The sequence below is a fragment of the Lycium ferocissimum genome, chromosome 7 (assembly GCF_029784015.1).
Source record: "Lycium ferocissimum isolate CSIRO_LF1 chromosome 7, AGI_CSIRO_Lferr_CH_V1, whole genome shotgun sequence".
Taxonomy (NCBI): domain Eukaryota; kingdom Viridiplantae; phylum Streptophyta; class Magnoliopsida; order Solanales; family Solanaceae; genus Lycium; species Lycium ferocissimum.
The window spans coordinates 22,281,355-22,300,686 of record NC_081348.1 but is presented as its reverse complement, the minus strand read 5'-3'; the positions used below and the strand labels follow the sequence as shown (position 1 = coordinate 22,300,686).

General features: G+C 34.5%; 1 protein-coding gene across 1 annotated transcript in view; it reads right to left on the bottom strand.

Annotated features, from left to right (window-relative positions):
* LOC132063810 (mitochondrial adenine nucleotide transporter ADNT1-like) overlaps positions 1-19,332 on the bottom strand; it is a 39,455-nt gene that overhangs the window by 4,673 nt on the left and 15,450 nt on the right. The window contains exon 2 of the mRNA XM_059456535.1: positions 1,453-1,698. Coding sequence (XP_059312518.1) covers positions 1,453-1,610 — 158 coding nt within the window. The 5' untranslated portion in view covers positions 1,611-1,698. The remainder of the gene's footprint in view (positions 1-1,452; positions 1,699-19,332) is intronic.

Sequence of the window (19,332 nt, the reverse complement as noted above, 5' to 3'; positions counted from 1 at the left end):
TTATAAAGAGGCTGGGATTCATAAGTTCTGAAAGATTATGCCGTTGAAAGAAAATTAATATAGATGTACAAGTTAGATCCAATTTGTTCTAACTTTGTTTGTCTCGAAAACTTGACTTATTTTCTTCAATGAAGAACTTCCTTCATGCAATGCAAAATAACAGAAATATACTACCTCCACGTCAATTCATGTGGCAATCTTTCTATTTTGGACATCCCAAAGCATTTCATGTCATAACAAACATGATATTATCTCATACAACTTTCATGTTGATAGAGTTCAAGCACATTTATCAAATCCAATTTACACTTTGAAGTAATGTTACGGTTGTTACCTTCATCAAGTTTTCAATTGTTACTTCAAACATTGTAACCTGTAAAACGTATCAAATGGATGGAAGGAGTATTACTTCATATTATATAAACTTGATGTGATGCCTTCTAACTGAAAACCCCACATTTTTATGTTTCAAACTATTATCTTAATACTTCTCTCTCAAACTCAAAACAATAAGCAATCCAGAAATTTGCTCTTGCTCTCCATACAGGTCAACATGGTCCACTATTTTATCAGTAAAACAGTAGGCTGTAGATAGAGTTGGCAGTCACCACTCCCGGAAGTATAACCCACACAGTTCAGTCTTCCAAGTTGAGAAACATATACACACTACAATCTTATCAAAGTCTCTGTTTGAGATAAGTGCATTAAACCTCAATTATATGCTGGAACACTCAAGACTCTTTTGCACATGTCCATCAAAAAAAGAAAAACAAAACTTACACTACAATCAAATCATGTGATCAAGTGAACGAATACACAGTCACGAGTACCTCATATACTGATGGAATACTGTATTAGGTTTGCAAATCTTACACCGAAAGTATAAATACAAAAGATATTTTGTGCACATCTACGGGAAGTCAACATGAGTATGAGACCAAAAGCTCATTTTTTATGAAGAACAAGCACCTTTCAAAACACCATTTGGGTCCTCAACCAATTCCAATTGACTCAATTATAATCTAACTTAAAACTTACAGATGTTTACTTATCCTTGGAGTCGTGTATTACACAAACATTATCTTAATGCCCAACAATACAACAATAAAGCAAACAAAGATTATTCTTTTTCCAACTTTTTTACAAATATCTGTAAAATCTTTGATCAAGTGCGACGTTGAAGTTGAGTCCATCAAATTCACCGAACTTTATTTCTCAGGTGAAGTTAATGTTAAAATATTTTTACACCTTACAACAAAAACATATACGCTCATAATGATTAATGTTCAACATATATAGAGATAATAGTCAAAAACACTGAAGTACAGCACTGAACTACTTATCAACTATCAAAACACACCTCGAAGAGACCAATATAATAACATATACGCTCAAAATGATTAATGTTCAGACAAAATGTTGGGTAACATTGAGTTATTTATAGTAACTTACAAGCCTCCGGCGACACCTCCGGCAACGAGTGATTTGCAGATAGTGATGACAGCATGGCTAGTCGGCCTGATTTCCTGTCTAGCTAGCTTCGCCTCTTCAGCCAGATTCACTATTTTCTCCACAGCTGATTCGCTCGCCTTCACATCCTCTGAAGCCATATAATATAAGATCCGGATCGCCTACTTTTTAGCTCACTCTATCAACTGATATATACTCAGTTCAAACACAGTTAGGATCGAGAGTGTACTAAATCGCTGTGGTTTGTGGCGGCGGCAATTAGCAGAGATCGATGGAATTGGAAACTGAACGTGCAATTTCAGCTTTATGCGACGGCCGTGTGAGTTGGTACCTCCCTTGTCTTTTTTTTTATTCCTTTCTCAAATGCTCCACCCTGCTTTTGTGCACCGTACTAAAAATAAATTTTTATTTTTATTTGTCCACTTTAAAAAAATAAAGTAAATATACCTTTTTTGTTTTACTTCTGCATTGGTTACTCTTTCAAATTATTTTTCAAATCTATTGAGTCTATACAATAATTAATATGAATGTTATGATTATGATAAAATGCATACTTTATATATTAACCATTAAGCAAATGTGTAAAGTCGAAAGTAGACGAGTAAAAGTGAATAAGAGAGTAGTAAGTATTCCTTTTAATATTGGTATCTTTGTATTAAATACAAATTTTACATTTTTTTTTCCTGAATTTATTCTTTCTTGTTGTTCTTGATCTCATTATAAAAAAAAAAAGGTTTTTCAAATGTAAACTAGAATTTGATTCGTTATCAAATTTATTGATTAATAATTTGCACACACTTATCTATGTCATTGGCATCTGCATCTTAATTTTGTCATCAAAATTTGGCAGGTACAAAAATATCACTTTAGTATTTTATTTTAATAGATGTTAAGTTTTCACTCTTTATCTTTCATAATTTCATTTTAACTTTATTCGCCGCTGGTATACATTATATATATATAGGTGCATAAAGATTCGAAAGGTTTAGCGGGATAACAGTGGTATGCAATGATAATAAACATAAAATTGACACTCGTATATTGCAATTTAAAGCTGAATAACAATGACCATGAAATGACAAGATTAACAGAATTCAAACTAATGCACCATAATTCAAAATAGGCAAATGGATTAAATTAAACGAGATCATTGAAATTCAAACTCGTACATTACAATTCAAAGCTAGAAATTGATGATAGTGAGACTACGAAAACACTAGGATTCAAGCTCTCGATCACTTTGTTTGAATTGTGATTTCTTAACAATTAAAATTCCTGAAATAATTAATTGTTAATTACTAGAGTGTTGGAAGGTTTTCAAGGTTGGTGGCTTTGCCGTATGTTGTAGAACACCTGGTGGGCCAGAGCGATAATTAGTTGGTCTTTAGTCTCTTCCAATGGGCCTAACCCCTGAAGTACGAAAGGGTCAATTAAGAGAAGCCCCGTATATAACCACAAAAAAAGAAATCGAAAAGCTATGACTTATAATATTCTGGTTAGGAAAGAAGGTATGACCCAAAAAAGCGGTGAGGAAAGAAGGAAAAAGAGTGGCAATCCATGCCTTCGAAGTCTATACTTTTTTTTTCTTTTCTCTTTTTCTCATGGGTTTTGAAGTTGTAAATGAATATCAAAATAAATGCTAACATGAAACAATTGCTTTTTTCTTATAATTATACACTATTTATTCACATAAAGAACGACGAGCTTGGCTTGGGCAGATGTGAATCACTATCGATACGATACGGGACTGATTTGCTGACCGTAATGAACTTGACTCTGGTCTAGCTTTATGGCACTGAAAATGTATGAAGGCTCAAGTGATTCATCAAAGATATTAAAGCTGCTTTTTTCAAGTGTCAGTAGCGGAAAGTTCTATCAATTCAAGCTTGCTTCCATTTGGGCTTCAATAGCAGCCCGATTCATGGAGCGAAGATGCCTCAAGAAATCATTTAACATTATTCGAGTATTTCGAAGAGAATTTTCTACTACTATTATTCTGGAGGTTAAGCAATATATTATTTGACTGCAATCTTTCAACATAAAATTATTACTAACTACTAAATGGTTGTGATAGTAGTTTTTTGTCTTTTTTTTTTTCTTACGTATTTTATTTTAAATTATCACTTGAGGCGTGTAGCATTAGATTGTAATTTGTCACCATGATAGTCTTATCCTTCCAAGAAGACAAAAAGAAGTCATATATTGCAGCAGGTAAGAGTGTGTCATCACCATTTTCCTTTGGAAAAGAAAATGGAAGTAGTATGAGACAAGTATTGACTTGATTCTTTTAAAACTAGTGTTGCTATCATATTCCATGAATGTTTTCGCACTATTTTGGGTCAAAACTTGAGGGAGACAAGTAATATAAGCGACCAAATGCTGACTAAACAAGTTAACAGTCTGTGACAAGCTTTTAGAGAAAAAATAAGTGTTTTTGATAATAGCAAAAGCTAATTTGCATAAGCTAAAAGAAATAGTTTTCTCCAAAAGCATTTTTGGAACCTTTGTAAAGACAATCTTATATTGGCAAAACTGATTTTTATACTCCCTTCTTTCAATTTTACTTGTCATGTATTGACTTGGCATGTCTATTAAAGAGTCAAAAATAAAATGACAATTTTACCATATCACCCATAATTGTTGCTAAGTAACCTAATAATTGAAATCAATTATAGCTTACTAGAAAAATTGTGCAGCCAACTAATTGAATATTGGGTTTCAACAATTCACGTATACCCAGTAACAAATTAGTTTTGGCGCCAAAATTTTCATATCTTTTCATCTTATATGAAGTGTTGAAAAAAGGAATTGGAAAATCTTTTCATAATTCCAAAGTGTTGGAAAAAAGAATTGGAAAAATCCTAGGTTTTCTAAACTAAACAAGTAAAAATTGTTACACCTCGGATTTTCGCATGTTAAAGTCGCATCATGAGTTAGTCGACGTAAGTTCAAAAAGAAATTATGTTGAGGATAAAAGGGATTGATTTTATTAATAAAAATGGTTACAAGAGTCTATAAATAATATTAGTAAGTGGTAGAAGATTTGGAGGGTGAATGAATCAAAGAAGCATGAGTTTCGTCAAAAGTCGCAAGTTGGGAATATGATAACTTGTACTTTGGGTGAGATTAGGAGTTCTTCACATGCTAAGAAAATAATAATATGAAGTTTCTAATCGTATAATGGTCGTTTGTTAAGTTTGGAAGTCAAACGAGTTGTAATACAAAAGTCGACAAAGGGAATCGCAAGTTAAGTTTGTAAATTTCACTGAAATTTGGGTCAGATGTCTCGGATCTTTTCTCTCAATTTACTTAGATTTATGGGGTGATCCACCTACCAAATCGAAGGTCTACGAGTCTAGTTTCCAGAGCATTTTACCGTTCGTCGATACAACATCGAATAGAGATATTCGCGTTTCCGTCCGGGGACATAAAGCATGGGAACAAAGGTTTGCTCTAGGTCGGTGGCTGCTCACTTTAAGTTATATAAAACACCCCTCTTCACGACTTGTTTCTCCATTTTCCTCACCATACATGACCTAGAAAACCCTCAAACTTTCTCCAATTAATCCTCCATCAATCTCAATCCAAACCAAGAGCAAATATATCAACTTTAACATGAAGAACAACATGGCAACTTCCGAAATTGTGATTTCTTCACTATTTCACCTTTCGGAGGAAAACCTTGCTTTGAAGTAACTTGGGGTTGAAGTGATTTTCATGATCTAAGGTATATTTTAACGTCCTTTTGATGTCTTTGAACTTCTACAAGTAATTGATCATAGAAATTGGTGAAAACCCCGATAGAACAAGCTCTTCTATATTCTTATGAAACTTTCATGAACTTAGCTTATTTGTTGGGTTGTTTTATATGGTTTTGTTGTGTTGTTTGGAGTTATGGTGATATGGATGGGATCATATTGAAGAGGAGAAGTAGAAAAGTAGAATTTGGTAGCGTTTTACGGGAAAATTTCGATACATAAAGGGCCTATAAATTCATGCCCATGAGTTGCTCGATTAAATATCTAAATGAAGATTTCCATAAGCTATGACCTTGGTTTTGATATCGAATAGTACGTATTATGTAGGAAATCGTTCGTAAGGCATTCACGGGAAACATATATAACTCCATCGGCGAGGGATGTAGGGCTTTCTATTCTCTTTGTGGCATGACTAGATTACAAATGACCTTTCATTGAAAAGTTGTTCCGCTAACTTGGATCGATCGCGTTCCATGATAATTGAGCTAACACATACTCATCTATGACTTGTACCAAATTATGGTCCACATCTCCTTTTGGCTATCGATTAAAAAACTTTCCATTCAGCTTGTGTCGATTATGTCCCAAAATGGTTAAGCTTACCCTTTTCTCATGAATAGTTTGTATCGAAGTACCTTTCACATTTCGTATCCCTCTTGTTTATGGAATGAAGAATGATATTAGTTATGGTACTCTTCACATCAAAGTTGAGTTGATTATACTTCCTTTAATTGAGTTAATTGTCTATTGCTTCAAGGTGACGAATCTCTCGTTGGCACACTTTTTTTTTTCGATAGAAGTTGTGTCAATCATATTTCATAAGAGTTTGACTAACTTTGGCTTCGTGAATAATTCATAACAAGATGTTTCCTTGTACTTTTACTTCTTTGGCCTAATGATCAAATAATGATAAACGTGGCGACAATAATGAAAATCGGAGGGTAACGACGACAGGTCACTCCGACTCTTCTTATGATATCTCTTCTGAGGTCAGTCTTGCATTGCACTTATATATATATATATATATGTATTTATTTTCATTACCGAGCCGCGCTATAGTCGGTCGGGTAGGCACTTATATGTGCACCTAGACATGTTTCTTTCTTTACCGAGCCGTGTTGTAGGCGGCCGGGTAGGCACGTAGCTGTGCACCTAGATGTATTTCTTTCTTTACCGAGCCGTGTTGTAGGCGGTCGGGTAGGCACGTAGCTGTGCATTGCCACTATCGGTTGGGCGGTAGATGATGTTATGATGATGAGCTCACCCACACGAGGGATTTATTAATGTTTATATGATACGATATATACTCCCACAGTGAGGAATGATTTTACGGGCATGCATTTACATTTATGTCATGGTTATGGTTGCCCTCAGTGGCCTCGTTCAGAGTTTCAGGTTGTCTCTAGATCTTTTCCCATGATTATCCGTATCTCTTATGCTTATGTTATATTTACACTTACCGCCTTACATACTCGGTACATATTTTTGTCTTGACGCATTTTTCTTGTTGTGATCATACCCACGAGTACGGTGAGCAAGGATTGATGTACCTTTCTCGGTAGATACCAAAGTTCGAGGCGGGGGATGTTCGCATCTCATTCTCCGGAGTTGCAGGTCGAGTCATTAAATAGGATGCGTGCATATATATAGAGAGTATAGCTATGGGTACGTCAGGCCTTGTCCGCGACCCGCCTGATGCATATTAGTGCTCTTAGGGGAGGCTTACGGACTATCGGTCGATTACAAGTATCGTGTTTGGCCTGCCGACCTTCTGACTAGTTGTCTTTCTTGGTTGTGGCCTTGTCGGCCTAGTTATGCATATATGTGTTGTTGGGCCTTCTCTGCTTGCAGGTTGTTATGATATACTTCTTAAAATTGTTATTCAGCGGCCTTGTCGGCCTATGATTCACGTTACAGAGTTTAGATATCACAGTTGGTTCGCTTGGCGCTTAGGATGTTAAATTAAACCACCCCCCAAAGGTGGGGACGACAAAAATGAACAACTATTTTTAGTATACAGGATAAGTAAAACTGGACGAAGATAGTATTGATTAGCGAAACACGAAAATGCAACTCTCTAAAAGTACTTTTTCAAAAGACACTTCTGATAAAAATTACTTCTCAAAATAAGTAGATTTTTAAACTTCACCAAACGGACTATTAATGGGTTTCAAATTTTCGCTTTTTGCATAGCAGTCCATATAAGCCAGGACTCGGGATGATCCAAAGGAAAATAAGAGGCTTCAAATGATGAAGGCACTACGTTCTCTTCTTCTTAAACCATGTTTTGGAATTTAAGATCTTAGCTAGTTTGTTAATAAAAAGCTCCAGAATTGCAACAATACAAAGCTACGGACTACAGGAACCAAAGTTTATAAGTGTAAGTTCAGATGATCATTGAAGTCTATGATTTAGAGCCAAACAGGGCTTAAAAAAAAGCAGTTTATAAGCCAAAAAAAAATAAGTTGGGGTAGCCCAACTTTTTTTTTGGCAAACAGCTTATAAGCTGCTTTTTTTAAACTCATCCAAATAGGTCAACTTATTTTTTTGAGCTTATTTTAAACACAAAATGACTTATAAGTTGGCCAGTCAAATACTCAAAAAAACTAAAAACAGCATATAAGCTGTTTTTATCAACTTATAAGATTAGCCAAACGGGCTCTTAGTGGCCCACATGACCTCTTACCTCTCCTTCTCGGTCTATGATGGACTGGCCCGTATGAATTGTGAAAATTTTGCACGGATTGACGTCCTTCAAATGCACTGGTCTTTAATTTTTGTCTCTACTCCTTATTTAATTAAAATATTCATGCCTGCTTCGCTCGGCATAAGTTCTATAACATTTTTATCTTCAAAAACTGAATATGCGGCATAAGTTGTGTACTGTAATATTTTTCAGATTATGTTGAATCTTGAAAGTTTTACTTTTTCCTAAGACAACTTTTGTGGATATTATGATACATATGTCGAAGATAAATGTAAACTTTGCTAAGCGAAACCTACACTTTTTCCCTTTTTTACATTATGTTGAGTGTTGAAAGTTTTGTCTTGTCAGGCATAACTTGTGGGATGTTATGATACATATGCCGAAGCTAAACATAATTTTTTTTTGAGCGAAATCTAAGTTATACCGCGCCAAAAGTGTTGAAAAGCAAAAACTAAAGACTACAAATTTGAGGGACAAAAATTAAAGACTACCCTGAATTTGGGACATTTTGTGCGAATGATCCACGAAGTAAGTACAACATTTTTTTTGTGCGGAATACCTTTCAAAGGCACTGGTCTTTAATTTTTGCCCTTAAAATTTGAAATCTTTAATTTTTGTCCTTCGTCTAAAACTCATGAGTTTTGGATTCGAATCCCTGCTCAGTCAAATATTAAAAAAAAAAATCCCGACGCAAAAATTTGTAGCAAAGTTAGGCCTATTCAGGCAGAAGTTTGCCTTAAGGTCTGCCTAAATAAGCCTAATTTTTGCCCAAAATTAGGCTTATTCGGGCAAAAGTTAGGCCTTAAAGCAGAGGTTTATAAAATTTCAATTAAGTAAAAAAAAAATTGCTTGAAGGCAAAACTCCACCTTAAGGTAGAGTTTGAAACTCTGCCTTACGAATCCAAACTCTAACTGACAATTTTTAATTTTTTTAACTAAGTGGGGGTTCAAACACGAAACTAAATTTTTTTTAGCGAAGGATAAAAATAAAGACAACCAATTTGAGGGCCAAAAATTAAAACTAGTGCCTGTGAAGGACAATCGTGCAAATGAATAGAGCAGCCAAAGCCCAAATAAATGGTGCGTCCAAAATCAGCAATAGAGTGTCAAGAGAAAAAGAAAAGAATTAACCTAAATAGCCTAGAATTCAAGCAAATTGTTTGACATTCAAATAAACCTAAATACATAGGTACGTAATTAACATAGCACAGACCACTATCCCGTCTCCATAGGAAAATGAAAAAGAAAATGAAATTCCTTTTTCTGTAGTTTCCCTATAATTTTCTTCTACGTCAAAGTATGAGCTATATACTAGTTTTAAGTTTTCCACCAAAGACGTGTATGCAACTGAAAATATCACTATTAGAAGTAAACAGCATGCAAGTGTTTGCATGTAAGTGTTTACACTAAGGCCTAACCAGTAACCAGATGCTGATAAGAAATTTTATTTTGTGAGTCACATAACTAACATTATTTATATGAGTCACATAACTAACATTATTTATGTGAGTCTAGTTTATTATTTGACAAGTGGACTCATGGATCCCACAAGCTCATTCTTAAATATAAAATATAAAAATAAATATTAAAGTCTACATTTTTCCTTATTAGGGTGCTTAGCTAAAAGGAAATTAAAAATTGAAAAAAAAAAAAACTCCAAACCCACTTTTGATGGTAATCCTAACACAGACGACTTTCTTGGGACTTTTAGTTGCCACAAGGTTTTTGCTTGCAAGTTCTTTACACAATTAAGATCATATTTAATTTTGTTATTCGTGAAAAAAGAACCCTAAAGCAACTGAGTCCAGTTTTCTTCATCATACAAAGACCATGCTTTTGGAAAATTGAGACCTTTTCTTTTTCAATGAAGAATGACCTAATACAAATAATTTTTACAAGTTCTTTTACATTGTAACTATCTTCCACTCCCGTTATCGGATCGAGCTCTCAATTATACGGGGGTGACATTAAACCAAAGGTGGATTCAGGATTTAAGTTTTTTGAATTCAACCTTTAAGATTCTTAGCATTGCACCCATTATATTTTTAAATTTATGAGTTCATATCAACTATTTATTATCATTTAATAAATTTTTACACATAAATTTATACTCCGTGCTTTGAAAGTACATGGTTCATCGTCCAGTTTTACGTTGCCAGCAAGTTGTATTCCATCCATGCTGTATTCCATCCATATTCTTGAGTACAAAGTATATTTCTCTTCTTCTAAACTGTTACGGATCCTAAAATGCAAGAACTTCACTAAAAATTTAAATTATAACGAAAGCAAACTCTTCCAGCAACTAAAAAGTCCCAAAAATGTTGTTTATGTTAGGATGCCGTCAAAAGTGAGTTTGGATATCTTTTCAACTTGTAATTTCCTTTTAGCTAAGCACCCTAATAAGGAAAACTGCTAACTTTAATATTATCTTTTATATTTTATAGTTAAGAATAAGTTTGTGGGACCCATGAGTCCACTTGTCAAATAATAAACTAGACTCACATAAGTAATGTTGATTGTGTGACTCACAAATAAACTAAACTTACATAAGTAATGTTGGTTGTGTGACTCACAAAATAAAAATTTTCATATGTTGATAACCCGAAAAGGAAAAAAAAATAAAATAAAGAGTACATAATTCGCTAACAATTTACTAATACATATATACACCAACAATATAATGTTACCATTATTTATCAAAGTATGCATCATTATCCAAATATTCAAGTTAGCAATAAATTATTCCCCTAACGTGTAAAGCCTCCACATATGACAAATCATTCTTCGAAGAGAGATGAAAAATAAGTAACAGTTGTTGAGCATTAATTGTTGGCCTATAATTTAGGAACTCAATTGCTCTAGGTTTCTGTTAATTAAGAGATGTAGTTATTTAAATTTCATGTTTTGTTAAAAAAAACTAGCGTGAAAATAGATCAGATTCGGTTTGGTGTCCTGGTTTTACGTGATTCACGCACGATTAATTTCTTGTATGTTAACAAAAAAAGATCATGTATATCAGAAACTGCCATAATTGATAATCAATTAATGTTGCTATATATATGCTATAATTCTTTAAAAACTGTCTATTCGTGTCCCTGTAAGTCGTTATAACGTTGTCCAATAATTTTGGGCTGTTTTGTCATTTACGGTACTTAAGAGATTGGGAAATTGACTGAAAATAACCAGGTTTATGTATTTTTGGAAATATGGACCACTTGAACGGACTTCAAGGATCATGTCTGAATTTTCAGCAGATGGCTTTCTATATGAAAGATAGATATTTTGGGTTGATTCATGTAATGCAGGTTTCTGATTGGATAAAGACTTTGTAGTGCCAATTCAAGAGGAAAATAATCATGTTCCTACAGAGCTATGATGAAGTTCATGCAATTTGTTGATTTGTCTAATTGTATGAGTCAGTTAAAACCAGAGGCCTGCAGTCCTATAGCACCGAGTGAATTTAGTATTTTTTGACGTAAAATATAAGTAAAAATTCATTATGATTGGAATAAATTGTAGGTTTGAACCTATAACTTTTAAGTGTTTAAGTTATAATTTAAACTCATTATGATTGCAATAAATTGTAAGTTTGAACCTGTAACTTTTAAGTTTTTAAGTTACATAAATTGTACCTTAAACCCTTTTAAGGGACTAATAATTAAGTACTTTAATGCAAGATTAAATCTATAAAATTTAAATCTTGAATTTAACTGTAGTTAAAATTAATTGAAGCTACTGCGCAGGTGCAGTTGAGGTTAACATTTGCCCGAATCGGATGTTTATATCAAATTATGAAATATATATATTAATTAATTATAGTTAAATTAAAAAACTATATATACAAATACATACCGTACATTTTTTAGTAATTTGATATAACACCCGATATAGATAAGGTTTTAACTGTATCAATAATTAGGGAAAAGGGTCAAATATACCTCTCTACTTTAGTTTAATAGTTAAATATACCCTCCGCTAGTCAAAGTAGATAAATATACCCTTTCCGTTAGTCAAAGTAGATAAATATCCCCCTTCCGTTAAGAAAGTACACAAATATACCCCTCAGTTAACAGAATCCCCAATTTCACCATTATTTATCCGATTTAACTTTAAAAAAAAACCATGCCCGACCTGCCCCGGCCTGCAAATTAAATTCTTTCCACCCTAATATACCCACCACCACCACAATCGACCCAACACAACCACCACCACCACAACCAAGAATTCTTCATAACCATCCTTGCATGTATTCTTCCGTCTATTCTTCTTTTTGTCATTTGGATCATCTTTTGTTTGTTAGTTTACCATTATTGGCATTATTTAATTATAATGAAATTACAATTTTCTCTTGTTTTTTTTCCAGTGCATGCAAATGTGTAAAAATTGAAGGTAGAAGAAACCGTCAAATTTCACATTTCAAGAAGGTTGTTCTAGTGACAACAACATTTTGGTGAAACATTTGCAGGAGGAACTTCGGAGCTATGTAAGTTATATCCTCATTTATAATAGTCCAATGCAGTTAAATGCTTTTTGTTAGTTCTTTGAGTTGCAAGTTCTAGTGACAACCTATTACGAGCACTTACATTTATGAGAAATTCGTGCCGTGTCATGACTAAGATAATCGAGTTTTCAAGCTAATAGTGTGATTATCCGAAAAGGAACTTTATAAAGAGGATAATTCCACAATAAGTCGTGTAAATCCCGCTAGTTTCGCATTATAGGAAGCTTTGTCCTTTTAGCTTTCATCGATTGTTATAAAAGGGGTGAAGGATTGATCTTATATCTTGAAGTTCTTTTGCTCTACTAAATTTTAAGTATCTTGGATTAGTGACTAATTGGATGACTATCCCATCGGTTATCGAACATTTCTTTTCGAGTGCCACTTTTTACTATAAAGAATTTCAACTTTGGTTTATTTCTCGAAAAGAAAAAGATTAAATACCTAAAACCCTCCCTAAACTAATCCATGTTTTGCGGGTTTAATGGTTAAACTATGGGGTGGTCGTTACCCTCCCAAACTATTTACTATCTACTTTGACTAATGGAAGAAAACATGCAAGTGGTGGTGGGTATATTTGGGTGAAAAGAATTTAATTTGCGGGTCGGGGCGGGTCGGGTATGGGTTTTTTCAGTTAAATCGGGTAATTAATGGTGAAATTAGGGTTCTCGTTAACCGAGGGGTATATTTGTGTACTTTCTTAACGGAAGGGGTATATTTATCTACTTTGACTAACGAAAGGTATATTAAACTATTAAACTAAAGTAAAGGGGTATATTTGACCCTTTTCCCCAATAATTAACTAGAACCTAAATGGTGTGATAGCTTCATTTCTTCTAGAAGAAGTGCAACTTGACACTTGTTAAAGTGGACAGCTCTTTTGATATGTTGAATGACCACTATTTGTATGGGACCTTAATTCGTTTATTCATCACTTTCAATTTTTCATATTTTGAGGATGACGAATAAGAAATATTTGTCACGTATCTATTGTTTTACGAGTGAACCTAAGCCTGTTATCCGGTTCAAATCGGACCGAACCGGTAACCGGTTAGTAAACCGGCCGGTTTTCGGTCTAAAAATCGGAACCGGCCACTGGTTCCGGTTTATCGATTTCAAACTAGAAACCGGACCGGTCCGGTCCAAAACCTCTTTTTTTTTTGTATAGTATATATATATATTATAGTATTTATTAGTATATTGTAGGTATATTTACATATGTTATTTAATTTATAAGTAAAGTTTTATATTTACTGACTAACAGCATATACGTATATATATATTAAGTTATATGCTTAACTTATACTATATATACCTAAAATATACTAAGAATATACTTATATATATCAATATACTTAGGTTATATAACTTATATATAGTTATAAGGTATATATATATATATATATATATATATATTTTAAGTTATATGTATTATAACTTAAGTTATTTATAGCTTAAGTTTTTTCTGAGTTTATAAATTCCTATTTTATAAAGTAAGTATATTTATATTATAAGTATATTCTTAGTATATTTTAGTTATTTTTCAAGTATATAGCTTTCTAGTTTTTAATTTAAGTAGATGTATATTATAAGTATATTCTTAGTATATTTTAGGTATATTCCTAACTTAATATAAGTAAAAATATGAACACAAGTAAATAGAAGAAAGCTCAATGAGCCATATATTTTATTCATTCATGGATAACATTTATTTGCAAGTTGTAATTTTTTTTAACTTGCAAATAATACATGAGTTGCAAAGAAATAGTAGAATAATAAAACCACCAATTGTCAGTCATGTGGTTAATATCCGCCATATCATATTCGGTCATGGAGATATCTTCAAAGTCTTCCATTTGGTCTGCTCCACTTGCTATCAAATCTTCAATCTCTTCTTTTTTGCCTTCCACCGCTTCTAAGTTTTGGTTGCGTCGCTCCGATCTAATCCAATCGCGAATGCACACTAGTACTTGCAAGCTAAATCCGGATAATGAGTGTCTATGGTCTCCAATTTGTTGTCTTCCTTGGTTAAATGCACTCTCCGAAGCCACGGTTAATATTTGAACCGTAAGGATATCTTGAGCCATTCTTGAAAGTATCGGATGACTCGCCTTGTATTTCTTCCACCATGCTAAGACGTTCAAATCATCTAGTTGGTCGATATCCACATTTTGCTGCATCAAATAAAGGTGATATTCATCAAAGTTTGCATTAGAATAAGGAGTTGGATGTGAATGTAAAACTTTTAAATGCGACAAACCCGACAAGTCCTTTTTGCTACTTTGAGAAGTATTAGGGCGTGGAGCAACGGGTGTAGCATTTTCTTCCAAATTAGAATAATGACTAAAAACTTTTCTAAACTCGGCATCAATAGCGAGCTCGGCTTCAGCTAAAGATGGTTCAACTTCCTCTTCAACTTCTAAAAATGTATAAATTTGATTGACCAATGCTCTAGTATAAGACATTTTTAAACAAGGATTTAAAAGAGAACCCAATATATATAAAGTTGGGATGGAAAGAAAATACTTCTTAAATTTTGTTATCATATTAAAAATAGCCGCTTGATAACCGGATTTATATTTATACTCTTGTAAAACTTTAGCTATTTCCGCTAAGTAGGCTAAAATTTCGGTTACCGTGGGATAGAATTGTCTGGAAAAAGCAAGAGTTGCATTATAAAATTTTTGTAAGAGTTCAACACATTCCTTAACATCTTCCCAATCCGTATTATTTAACCAATCATCACTATTCGTATTAAAATGGCTGTGAACTTGTTGTATGGGAATCCTATACTCATATACTTGTTGTAACATAATGTAAGTGTAGTTCCACCTAGTCTCAACTTCTACTTGAATTTTCCTAGGTCTAAGGCCATTTTCCACACAAGAATTCTTAAAATCTCTCAGTTTTGCCCTATTAGCATTACAAAAAAGAAACGCAACCGCATTTCTAACTTTTTGAATAGAATCTTCAAAACACTCAAGACCATCTTTAATAATCAAGTTTAAAATGTGATAACTACATCTCACATGAATTTTTTTTTAGCGGAGGGTTTAATTCCCTTTTTAAAAGACCAACCGCTTTTGTATTATCAGAAGCATTATCTAAAGCAATACAAAGTGTTTTTCTATAATTGTTAAAAAATCTCATAATAGTAGACATTGAATCCGCTAAATTTTTTCCATCGTGACGACCTTTCCCTTCATCATATAAAAAAGCAATAATTCTTTTTTGCATCACCCAATTATCATCAACCCAATGACATGTAATAGCAAAAAAATCTAAGTTGTTAAGACTAAGACCCAAATTGGCGGTAAGAGAAACATTACAATTTAAAGAATTAAATACATAGCACAAATAAAATCTATATTTTTTATACAAATCTATAACATCCGCTCTACAAGTACTTCTAGGAATACCCTCAAATAACGGATTATAACAACGTTGAATATAAGTAACAAACCCCAAACCCGAAGGAAAGGAAAATGATAAACAATCATAAGCTACCATTTTAGCTATTTCTACACGCTTTTTTCTTGTCATACTTAAAATTTTTACCGGTTCGTGGGTCTATCGTCATTTGAATACCCCCCAGATTTGAACCCGTTTGCTCTCCCCAAACATCCTTATGTCTACTTTTCATATGATTCGTTAGTGTACCCGTTCCACCATCCTTACTAGTTTGTTGCTTAAAAACAAATTCTTGTTTACATATATTGCATGTATGTATTTTTGTCTTTCCTTATTCTTAGTCATAAATCCCCAGATTTTAGCGGTTGGCTTACGAGTTCTAGGCGGTTTGTCTTGTGTATGTGATTGTGCAGGACCTGTATCTCCTATGGGATTTTCGGGGGCTTGTGTTTCATCATCATCATCATCAATTTCATTAAAAGTGTCGGTATAATGTTGTTGCATTACCTCATGATCTAAAAGTGGATTATTTCCACCAACATCAATACCTAAATTAGGTGTTTCGTTCACAAATGTTTCTTCATTAAACCCACCCCTAACAATATCACTACTACCGGCACCACGTCTAAATCTTTTCGCCGTTATTAAATAGAATTAATTTAAATCACACTCAAATAAATCACAAGAAAATAAATTGCAACAAATTAAATTGCGTAAATTAAATAGCGAAAAATAAAGATAGAGTTGGAACGAAGGTACCAAATTGCAAATCGGACTAATTTCCAACAAAGTGAAGGCGCGGAATTGCAAATCCACCAAAGCTACTTCGGATTGTTGCAAAATCACCAACTCCACCAATAATATTATAATTGCAAAATTAATAATTGAAACTAGAATAAGACTTTATAATATTTAATTGAGAAAAATTCAAAGTGGCTAATTGTTGCAAAATAACTATAATTGAGAGATTAAGAAAAAGAGAAGAGTGAATTGGTGTGGATTAAAATGAAAATGGAGACGGGTTTATATAGGGGTGGGGGATGGGTTAAAGTGTTAAAAAAAAAAGTTTGGGGGGGGGGGGGGGGGGGGCCAAAGGGGAGTTTGGAACCGTTTGGCAACGGCCATTTTGCAATGGATGACGACGGTCCCCAATGTCCCAACGGCTACATTTAAAAAAAAAAAAAAAAAAAAATTTGACCGGTTTAACCGGTCCGGTTCCGGTCCCAAAAATATCGAAACCGGACCGGATAGTATTAAACGGTTAACCGGAACCGGTAAACCGGTTCCGGTTTTACCTGTCCGGTTACCGGTTTGAACCGGTTAACCCAAACCGGTTGACAGGCTTAAGTGAACCATTTTTGCATTGATTTACTGTATGTATGGGACCTTAATTCGTTTATCCATCATGCACTTTCAATTTTTCATATTTTGAGGATGACGAATATTTTGCTGTAAATTAATGGATATGCGTCGAATATATCTTATATATCTTCATATTTTGAGGATGGAATCATGCAGAAGATAAAGTTACTCGTGTATAAGTTTTGCAGTGAATCAATAGATACGTGACGAATATTTCTCATATTGAATTTTTATTGCTTGACCACAAGTAATATATATAATTAATAGTATCTCACTTTTTTGCAGGTGCTCTTTAATGACTCAATTGATTTGGTGCAAACACGACCTACACTTTTCTCATTTCGAAATCCTTCTACTTGCCTATATATTCCATGTAAATTATTCATTTTTTAAGTTTTCCTATATATATCATCAGATAATTCTGCCCTGCCAAATCAAATAAGTTCAGTTTTTACTTTACCAAGCGTGTGCAATAAATTTTTTGTATTTTCTTTAATGTTGGCATACGACAAAATGCCAGTTTGCAGTAATTCTAATTATTCATATAAGTCAACAACAACAACAACAACATGCCCAGTAGAATCCCACAATGTGAGGTCTGGGGAGGATAGAGTGTACGCAGACCTTACCCCCATCTTGAAAGGTAGGGAGGCTGTTTCCGAAAGACCCTCGGCTCAAGGGAGGAAACAACACAAAAAGTCAGATAGGGACATGCATATCAAAAACAATATGAAAACGAGGAATAACAAAATCGAGAAAGTCATGATAGAACAGTCTGGAAAGAAAGGAGCATTAGCTACCATAGATAAATAAGATAATCAAAGTACAAGGCCCACCAAATATAAGCAGAAATCAAATGACAATAAACGAATGAGCAAAACTACAACTAGTAGGATGAAAGGGTAAGCAACCTAGCCTTCTATCCTAATTTGAATCCTCCACAACCTCCTATCTAAGGTCATGTCCTCGGTAAGCTGAAATTGCGCCATGTCCTATCTAATCACCTCTCCCCAATACTTCTTCGGCCTCCCTTTACCTCTCCTGAAACCGTCCATAGCCAACCTCTCACACCTCCGCACTGGAGCATCTGTGTCTCTCCTCTTCACATGCCCAAACCATCTCAGCCTCGCTTCCCGCATCTTGTTCTCCACCGATGCCACTCCCACCTTGTCCCGGATATTTTCATTCCTAATTCTATCCCTCCTAGTGTGCTCACACATCTATCGCAGCATTCACATTTCCGCGACTTTCATCTTCTGAACGTGAGAGTTCTTGACTGGCCAGCACTCCGCCCCGTACAATAAAGTCTGTCTAACCACCACTTTGTAGAACTTGCCTTTAAGTTTTGGTGGCACTTTCTTATCACACAGCACTCCGGAAGTGAGCCTCCATTTCATCCACCCTACACCAATACGATGTGAAACATCATCGTCGATATCCCTATCTCCCTGTATAATAGACCCAAGATACTTGAAACTTCCTTTCTTTTGGATGGCCTGGGTACCAAACCTCACTTCCTCGTCAGCCTCATGCGGTACGCCATTGAACCTGCACTCCAAGTATTCTGTCTTGGTCTTACTCAATTTAAATCCTTTAGACTCCAATGTCTATCTCCAGCCCTCCAGCTTAGCGTTAACTCCGCTATGAGTCTCGTCAATCAAGACTATGTCATCCGCGAACAACATACACCAAGGCACCTCACCTTGTATTTGTCGCGTCAATTCATCCATCACTAAGGCGAATAGAAACGGGCTAAGTGTTGATCCCTGATGCAACCCCATCAGAACAGAGAAGTGCTCCAAGTCTCCTCCTACCGTCCTTACCCTGGTCTTAGCTCTATCATACATGTCCTTTATCGCTCTAATGTACACCACAGGTACACCTTTAGCCTCCAAGCATCTCCATAGGACCTCTCTTGGCACTTTGTCGTAAGCCTTTTCTAGGTCAATGAATACTATGTGCAAGTCCCTCTTCCGCTCCCTATACTGCTCCACCAATCTCCTTACAATATGAATGGCTTCTATAGTCGAGTGCCCCGGCATGAATCCAAACTGGTTCTCTAAAATGGACACACCTCTCCTCATCCTCATCTTCACCACCATTTCCCACACTTTCATAGTGTGACT